This window comes from Halichoerus grypus, chromosome 1 (assembly GCF_964656455.1).
Source record: "Halichoerus grypus chromosome 1, mHalGry1.hap1.1, whole genome shotgun sequence".
Classification (NCBI taxonomy): domain Eukaryota; kingdom Metazoa; phylum Chordata; class Mammalia; order Carnivora; family Phocidae; genus Halichoerus; species Halichoerus grypus.
Genome location: NC_135712.1, coordinates 144,718,669 through 144,727,046, shown reverse-complemented (window position 1 = coordinate 144,727,046; position 8,378 = coordinate 144,718,669). Strand labels below are relative to the sequence as shown.

Here is an 8,378-nt window from a genome sequence, read left to right as displayed (position 1 = left end):
CTTCCCAGACCACTGGACCCGTGAAAGGATGGCTTCCCTATAAGATCCCTCAGGACTCTCAGGTGATGCCCCCTGGGCCTCCGAACACAGAACCGAAAAAGCGGAAACCGTTAGTAAAAAACGTGGTCAAATCTAACCCGGGCTGAATTCTTTAAGTTTTTGTTTGTGTTTGCTCTTTTCTTTTTTTCTGCTCCTTCTTTCCCTTCTGAATTTGTTTTGTGCCTTTTGATATGTAAGGAAGGGTGGGTCCCCCAGGGGAACAATTCTGAAAGAACAAAGGAGTAATTTTCACGGCAAAGAATCTGCAGGGAAACTATTCTCCCTTAGTCACCTGCTTCCTTCCTGGGAGCCAGGGGACTGCCTGAGCGTGGAGAGGCCCTGCCAGTCAACCTCACTGCCGCTAGCCTGCCCAGGAAGCTAAAGAGGTTTCTTGTGGACCACCCTCCCGAGCAAGGGGAAAGGCAGCCCGTCTCTGGTTGGGAGACTTAAGATTCCCTGCTGGGCCAGTGTCAGGTGGCAAAGTGGGGTCTGGCTCCTTCCTAATTCCCCAATCTTCACCCCCATCACAAAGGACTCTCAAGTACCCAAGATCCTGGTCCTCGGAGACAGCAGAACTTCAATAGACCAAGAGACAAGCTTTAATGATGGGATTTCAGCATTCTGCGACTGGCTAGGTGGTGTGTGTACATGTGCGTGTGCATGTGTGTGCGTGTGTGTGTGTGTAGAGTGAGCAAGGGTTTATGAGAGCCAAAGCCCACGGATTTGCCATTCATGTCTAGGACTCCTAGGACACTGTGCCAGCAGAGGTGACTCCCCAGAACTCGGACCCAATTCCACTGTCCTGCTGGGGAACTGAGGCCTGAGAAGGGGTTCTGTCAGGGTCACAAGGGGAGGCAAGGACCCCTAGCTCCTGAGCCTAACCTGGCCCCCAGAAGCGGAGATGGCCAAGAAGCCTGGAGATTCTTCAAACACATCCTCCACTAAGGGGTTGGGTCCAAACCCTAGAATGGCCAGGTCAGAGGCAGAGGCATCTCCCCTGTTTCCCTGCGGGGGAAGGGTTTATGTCCAGGCCATCTGGAAGGAGGTGGAAATTGTAGAGAGTACAATAGCTCTCCTCTGGCAAGAGGCCCCAATGTCTTACCCACAGCACAGAGCCTGGCACACTGCAAGCTATTAATAAATGTGCAAGGGCGGGGGGCAGGGAGAGAGGGAGAGAAGGAGGAAGCAAATGCTAGCACCCCAAATAAACCTAAATTGAGGACGGGCTGGGAGCTCATCCCTTTCAGGCTTTTCCCTGATTCCCCATAACTTCATCCCACGCCAGAAAGTCAGCGGGCGGAGTGTCCCCGCGCTGTAAGGAGGGAAGCCAGGTGGGTCTGCAGGGAACTCTGACGCACCTGCTGGTCAGCCAGCTCCCGGATTTGGACCTCCTTCAAGCAGCCTTGCATCCCGCTGGGAGCCCGGGGAACTCGCCAGTCGTCCCCGCCTCTCCACTGGACACTGTCATCCCCTTATCACATTCATCCACCATCCACCCTATCTCTGCCGCCACCACCGCCACCTCCAGCCTCCATCACACCGTTCCGAGCCCTCGGAAAGAGGGCAAGGCATCCACCTGCTCTTGGTCTACAAGAAGACCTCCCGGGGCGCGGCGCTGGTTGAACCGTCGCCTCATTTTAGGGACGAATAAAACTGAGCCCTGAGGACGCGAAGTGGAGACAAGCTTGGTCCGTTGTCACCCAGCGGCCGACCCGCTCAGGCTTGGAAGCGAGGCACCAGAGGCAGGCGGCCCGAGGCCAGGCCTTTCTCTGCACTTCAGTTTCCCCGGCTGTAAAGCAGGGAAGGCGGGAGGAGGAGGAAGTCTCCTGCTTCATTTTAGGTAGGTTGTGCAGCCTGGTCCTGAGCACCAGGGACAGATCTTCCCTCCCCGCGCGGGGGCGCTGGAACTTCGGCCCAGCCTCCCTCGGGAGGTGCCGGGGCCGAGACGCGCGAGGGCGCGGACGTGCTATCCTCCCTCAAGCACGACACTCCACTCTCTGGTCGTGAAGGGCCCGGGAGCCCAGCCAGTGCCAAGCGCGCCCTGCCGGGTCGCCTGGGCTCAGGGGGGGCACCGAGGAACCCAGAGTCGGGCCTCACTCGCGCCCTTGTTTCCCCTCGCTCGGCCCGTCGGGAGGAGGGATGAGCTGGGGCGATTGAAAATGGATCAAACCACGTGCCCCACCTCCGGGTCTCTTACAACCTAGGACCCTACTAAGGCCGCAGCCCACAGCCTGGGGGATAAGAAGTGACATGTCCTGTCTCTTAGTCCGGCCCGCCCCTACCAGTCATCCGAGGCGCAGAAATGGGAAATGGGGAGGCTTCCTGGAGGAGGTGGCTCTGAAGGTGGACGTGGAGAGCGTCCTGGGGCGGGGCTGAGGGGGCGTGCGGGAGTGGGAGATGCCATCCAGGCGCTTGGAAACGTTGTGAGCTAAGCAGGGAAGGATGCGGCGTGTTGGGGTCTCGAGACTCCCGAGGATGAGGTCGGAAGGGGTGAAGGCTTGTGAATTCCAGGCGACTGAGGACTGACGTGGGGGGATAGGCGGAGGGAGCGCGGGGACTCCCCACTGGCGGGAGAGCCCCCAGCCCCGCCCCACACCTGAGCGGCGGCCCCGCCTCTGCCGATCCATTGGCCAGACCCGCCGCCTGTCAGACGAGCCCCCGGGGCCCGCCTCCAGCACCGAGCTGCGCCTCTTAGCGCTAGGGCCACCGCGACCGCGCCACTCTGCCGGGGCTCCCCGCCGTCGACCGCGCGGTGCGCCGCCTGCCCGCCCATTCCCGGCGCCGGGCCGCCTGCCGCAGGTTCAGGGCGGACCATGCGTCCGACCAGCACGCCGCCGGCCGGCTGGCTATGCGTGCTAGCCAGCGCCCTCGCCTGCGCCCTCGGCCCCGCGGTGAGTGCCCGCCGGGCAGCCCAGAGCCCCGGCCGCCGCGGGTGGAGTGGGGGCGGTGGGAGCCGGGCCGTCTGTGCGCACGTCTGTGTAAGGGGAATGCGGGGCACGGAGCACCGGGTCTCGCCTCCCAGCTCAGCCTCGGACCGGATCTAGACCCGAGGGGTGGGGTCCTGGTCGCTCCTAGTCCCTCCCAGCGGGGCTGAGGGCCCGCTCAGAGCGGCGATCTGGGACACCGGTGGAGGGGCGCCAGGAGAGAGCGTGCTCCATAAACTTGCCTTCGGTGTAGTGGCTGCGTTGTGCGTGGGGCGGGGAAGTCAGTGCTGGTGCAGGGTGGGGGACTGTGGTCGATTGAAATGGAAGGCCTGGTAGACAGTGGGTGGCAGAGAGGGTGTCTGTGGGGGTCGTCGTTGTGTGCTGTGCCCCTCTGGAGGTATCGGTGGGGCGCTGTGTGTTACGTGTAGGAGTGACGTCTCAGCCGCAGACCCAGCGCTGGGAAAGGGCTTTTGGGATAAGGTGGCTGACTGACAGGCCCTTCCTGCGCCCTCCCACTGAGCAGAGCTGACAGGTAAGAGCCCAAGGTGGAAGGTGGTGGGCAGTGAGAGGTTGAGGGCGGTGTTTATGAGGAAGGGCCGGACATGTGCTCGGAGAAAGCTGAGCAAGGTGCACACAGCCAAGAGGCAGTGGCGTCCTCTTTCTCCCACTTCTGCTTCCTCCCCACATAGGTGTCTGTATGCCTTTGATGTATGTGTGCCAGTGAGCCCCCCCCCCCCACGTGGCTGTATCCTCGTGTGTCACTTTGGGTGGCTCACCTGTAGGACAGATGCTGATTCAGGCGGGAGATGCATGGATCATCTCCCTCTAAGATCAGGGAAGACCTCAAGACTCATTGAATCCACCCAAGCCCATTTTACAGATGGGCAAAATGAGTCCCAATGACACCTGTCCCCCACTAATCAGTCCTGGACTGAGGTTGATTTTCTCTCTCTCCCTATCCCAAGACTTGAGGAATCTGGGTTTGCTGCTTAGTCAGAGCCTAAAAACCAAGTGGGTCTCAGATCTGACACCAGCTCACATTGACTGGTGGGTGGGTAGAGTATATTGATCACCTAGTGTCTTCTATCCCATGATTACCTCCCTTACCATCACCTCCATCGAAGCAGGAATCTCTGTGTTCCCATCTAGCTAATGTCTTGACATCCTGGGGATGAGAAACTCATTGCCTGTCCTGGGAGCAGAACTTGATAACAATTGGTGGGAGCCTCGCCTCCTCCCACTGAGAGGCATGAGACCCACCTCCTGAGCTCTCAAAGCCTCACCGGGTTTTGGCCCTAAGGCCACAGCTCCAGACCTCTGCACCACTCAGAGCCCCTCAGTGTCATGGAGCTTCCAGGCCTTACCCACAGCCCTCTGGCTTACCCCACTGGGCTCTGACCACTCACATTCTCCTTGGATGAGCCACAGTTCTTGGGACTACCACTGGTACCCCATTCCCCAGCCTTGGAGGCTTCTCAGCCCAGGGGCAGGGTGCTTTCAGCAGGGTCTCCTTTCCTTCTCAGCCACGTCTGCCCCCACCTCCTGAGGCCATCCAAGCCTGGCTCCTCCAATGCCTACGCCTCCCCTGTCTTTCCACATTTTATTCATTTAATACCCTACTCCATCACCTCCTCCAGACAGCCTTCCCTGATTGCTCCAGCCCACTCAGCCCTTCCCACTCTGACCCCACTCTTCAGCCCTACCCACCTCCCAGCCTGGGCTCTTCTGACCATCCTGTCTGTCATCCTCGCTGTCCCCCACAGAGCCGTGCAGGGCTGGGCCCGCAGAGGGAGAAGGGACACACCCAGGACTGGATGAGGGCAGCCTGGAATGAAGGAGTCCCCACATCCTTCTCCACTTCTCCCTCCTCCCCACCAGCTCCCACCCTGAAGGGACACCAGGCAATCCCGCTCCAGCCAGACTCAGGGTTGAGGGGGGCTGACGTTATTGGAGCCATAAAATGGCAGCTGCAAAAGTTCAGTGTAAAGGCCCAAGGCCTTATCACTCCTGTTTATGGTGCCTTGACCTCAGTCAGGGAAGGGGGGATCTCTGAACAGGGAAGCAAAAAAGGAAAGAAAACCTCTAGTGTCTCAGAAGAGGAAGTCTGCCCCAAGGCCACCTGTCAGGGCTTCCACAGCTCCTACCCCCTGGACAGCAGGCACAGGGGGCAATGCCCAGCCCAGGAACGGGGGCGGGGGAGGAGGGGGCTGTCAGAGGAGGAGCAGATCCAGGTCCTGCCCTGGGAAGAGTCTCAGGCTGGTCAGGGAGAGCAGAGCCAGTGGCCCACGAGGAAGAGCCCAGGGGTGTGTGGGGTGCAGCCTCCCAGCCCTGAGGCAAGGGTCTCTGAGAGGAGCAGTCAGGGAAGGCTCCCTGGGGGAGGCAGGACAGTGCCCTAAAGAGTTTGGCCAAACGGGCCAACCTTCCACCAGAAACTATAAAAGAGCCTCTCTTGGCAGGACCAATGGGCCTGGTCCCAGAAGGAGGAAGAAGCCCCCAGCTCCCCCCACGCCCGCAGAAGCTGGGATGGCCCAGGGGTTGGGAAAGGTTTGGCTCCTCCTAACTCCTCTCTGAGGCAGGTTGCTGGCCACCTGCTCCTGAAGGGCTCAGCCTCTCTAGAGGCTGTCCACAGCTGCCCAGGCCCTCTTGGCCCCCAGCAGACCACCTTGTGGGCTTTAGGAAACACGGCTACTGTGGGGTCCGGCCTCCTCTTCGAGCGGAGTGACAACCTCAGGCCCACACGGGGCTCCTAGGGGACTGTGCTGGAAGAGTGACCTCCCCTCAGAAGTTTCCAGCCTCCCATCCTGGCGCCCTGAGTCTCAGCCCTCCCTGATGTTTCTGGAGCCATGAGAACTGGTCCTCACCTTACTCCATGGCAATGGCCAGTTGCCCTTGAGAACATGTTTGATCTCTGTGGAAGGGCCTCGGTTTCCTCATCACAAAAGGGAGGGTGGGAATCTTGCCCCTCCCCTCCCCCCCCCCCACAGGAGAAATAGGAAGAGAGGGCTGGGCTGGAGGCCAGCTCCACCCCGTGACTGGGGCACAATCTTCCCCCTTCTGCAAGACTTGAGGGAGGACCAAGTGCTGTGTGACCTGGGATAGGCCATCTCTTCTCTTGATCCCCAGCTCAGGAGCCCTGGAGACAGGGGTGTCTTCATGAGGTAGCCAGGCAATGTGGGGGTGAGGCTCCAGGCCCAGGTGGGTGAAGGGTCATCTCAGGGAAGGCCGGGAGGTAGACAACAGTCTCCTCACATGGTGGGCAGCCCCAATGGCACCCAACTTACGTCGAGGCTGTCACTCGCAGGACCCCTCGCTGTGGCCCCTCTGGCCAGGGATGCAGGCAGGGGCTAGGGGATTAGATGAAGCCCTGTCCCTCTCTCCCTGCCTTTGCTGCTCAACCTCCCACACTCTGCCCTCCCCAGTTGGACTTCCCAACACAAATGTGTAATATGTGCAGAGTTGCTCCCATACCTTAGATGTATTTCAGAAGTAAAAGAAACACAGCTTCATCTCTCCACCACATTATGGGTTTTTTAAATTAACTTTTTACTGTGAAAAAAATTTTCAAACGTACAAAAAAGAGAGAGAGAGAAGAATATAATGAGCATGGAAATAGCCAGTCCTTGGGGTGATATCAGCAAAATGGCAGTATAGGAACGTCCCGTGCTCGTCCCCTCCCAATCCCTGGGTTTGACAACCGATAACCCATAACAATTAATATTGGCATCATTTCCCTTTTTTTGGCTGAAGTATTTTAACATCAAGTATAGACATTATGACCTTGCACCACACGTTATTTTAAGATGCATTCTCTAAAACCAAAGGACATTTTCCTATATCACTACGATACCACCACCACACCGAACAAAATGAACAGGCATTCCTTAATATCTTATGTTTGGATATCCCCAAACAGCATTTGGTCCAGCACCCCAAGCTGCGTGGTGATAGGAGGGGTCTGACTGCAAGGATCCTTCTGGCCTGGGTTGTGATGAGCCCGTACAGCGAGCTGGTGGGTGGGTGAACATCAAGCCCTTCCCCGGACAGGGCCCCAGTCTTTATCTGTACCCGAGTTTCGTGTGGCTCATGATATGAGGGTCTGTATCTCTTAGGAAGTGCCTCCTGCTATCTGAAAAACAAGTTCTTCCTGTATCAGTCAGAAGGGGAAAAGGTCACCAACCGACTCTGTATGTCTGCTCATGCTGGCTTACAGCGCTCTGCGGTGGCCCCCCCACACACCGTGTGTGTGAACTGAGTCCTCTTCCCCCCGGGGTGCCCAGGATGGCTTTCAAGAGGCAGAGGATTTAAACCTGAGCCCCTGCTGCTCCTGCTTCTCTGGCCATCGCCACAGTGATCCTCTACAAAGAATCCCCGAGAGGCTTCGTGTCCCTAAGGACGCCCCGCCAGAAGGGCCCTTAAAGATGGGGCCAGGCTTAACCCCCGATGGAACATCTTTAAGCTTGTATTCTAATAATGAGAGCCTTTGCTCTGGGACCACCCTGAGATGTGGAAAGTTCTTTCTTGCCCCACGCCCACACCAGCATCCCTGGGTCTCCCTCTTTGTCTTACCCCTGGCCGCCCCCCGCATACCACCCAGAGCTCGGCCTCTCCCAGGAGGGGGTGTGGTTGGCAAAATTTGGATATTCAAAAAGGGGAGGCTTCAGATTATTGGCAAAAGGATGTAAAAATAGGGAGGGGGGAGAAATCAGCAGTAAGGGGTGAGGGAATGGCCGACTCGAGGCCTCCCCTCTGGTGGCACAGCGGCCACCCGGCAGCTGGCGGGACCGGCAGACTGCCTGGCGTTCTGCAACATGCCCAGGCTGTGGCGAGGCCCGGGTCCAGACGCAGACAGCAAGGCCAGCCGGGCGCGAGGGGCTGGCTGGGCCCTTGGCAATGACCGCTAACCTTTCTTGGCGGTCCCCTGGTGTCCTTGACATGTGACCCTGGACACAGCCCTGGAAGTAGATGGTGCTGTCGTTGTCCCCCTTTTACAGATGAGGTGGGGAGACTTGCCCCAGGTCACCCAGCCAGGAAGTGGCGGGCAGTCTGATTCTGGGACCTCTGGACTCACCAAGAGGAGCTGCTTCTACCAAAGCAGCCATAGCTGCTGCGGGCTGCCCCAGGACTTCAGAGACATTTTTTAATTTGTAAAATGTGCAAATCTGCAGTGACCGGTCAGGAAGTTGTCACACGGTGTGCACAGCTGTGTAGCCACCACCCAGATCAAGCTAGCCCACGTTCCCCTCCCCCCAGACGTCTCCCCTGTGCCCCTTCCCAATAGGATGAGGCCTTATTTCAACTTCTTGGAGTGCCCTCTGCAAAGCTGGGAGCATGTTTCTCCTCTTTTCTGTGACTTCTGCATCCCATGATTTACCTCACCTTCCTGTGCCCCACCCCCCACTGCCCCCTGTCTCCTTC

The 8,378-nt window shown here is 58.5% G+C and overlaps 1 protein-coding gene across 7 annotated transcripts in view; it reads left to right on the top strand.

The window, feature by feature from the left end:
* The first annotated feature begins 1,402 nt into the window (after positions 1 to 1,402).
* VIPR1 (vasoactive intestinal peptide receptor 1) overlaps positions 1,403 to 8,378 on the top strand; it is a 33,303-nt gene continuing 26,327 nt past the window's right edge. For 5 of the 7 annotated variants that reach the window (XM_078073132.1, XM_036080293.2, XM_078073138.1 and 2 more), the window contains exon 1: positions 2,730 to 2,930. In XM_078073132.1, the coding sequence (XP_077929258.1) occupies positions 2,853 to 2,930 (78 nt within the window). In that variant the 5' untranslated portion in view covers positions 2,730 to 2,852. Of the gene's footprint in view, positions 1,880 to 2,729; positions 2,931 to 3,324; positions 3,496 to 8,378 lie in introns of those variants that run through there. The other 2 variants (XM_078073115.1, XM_078073118.1) reach the window with 2 other exon arrangements.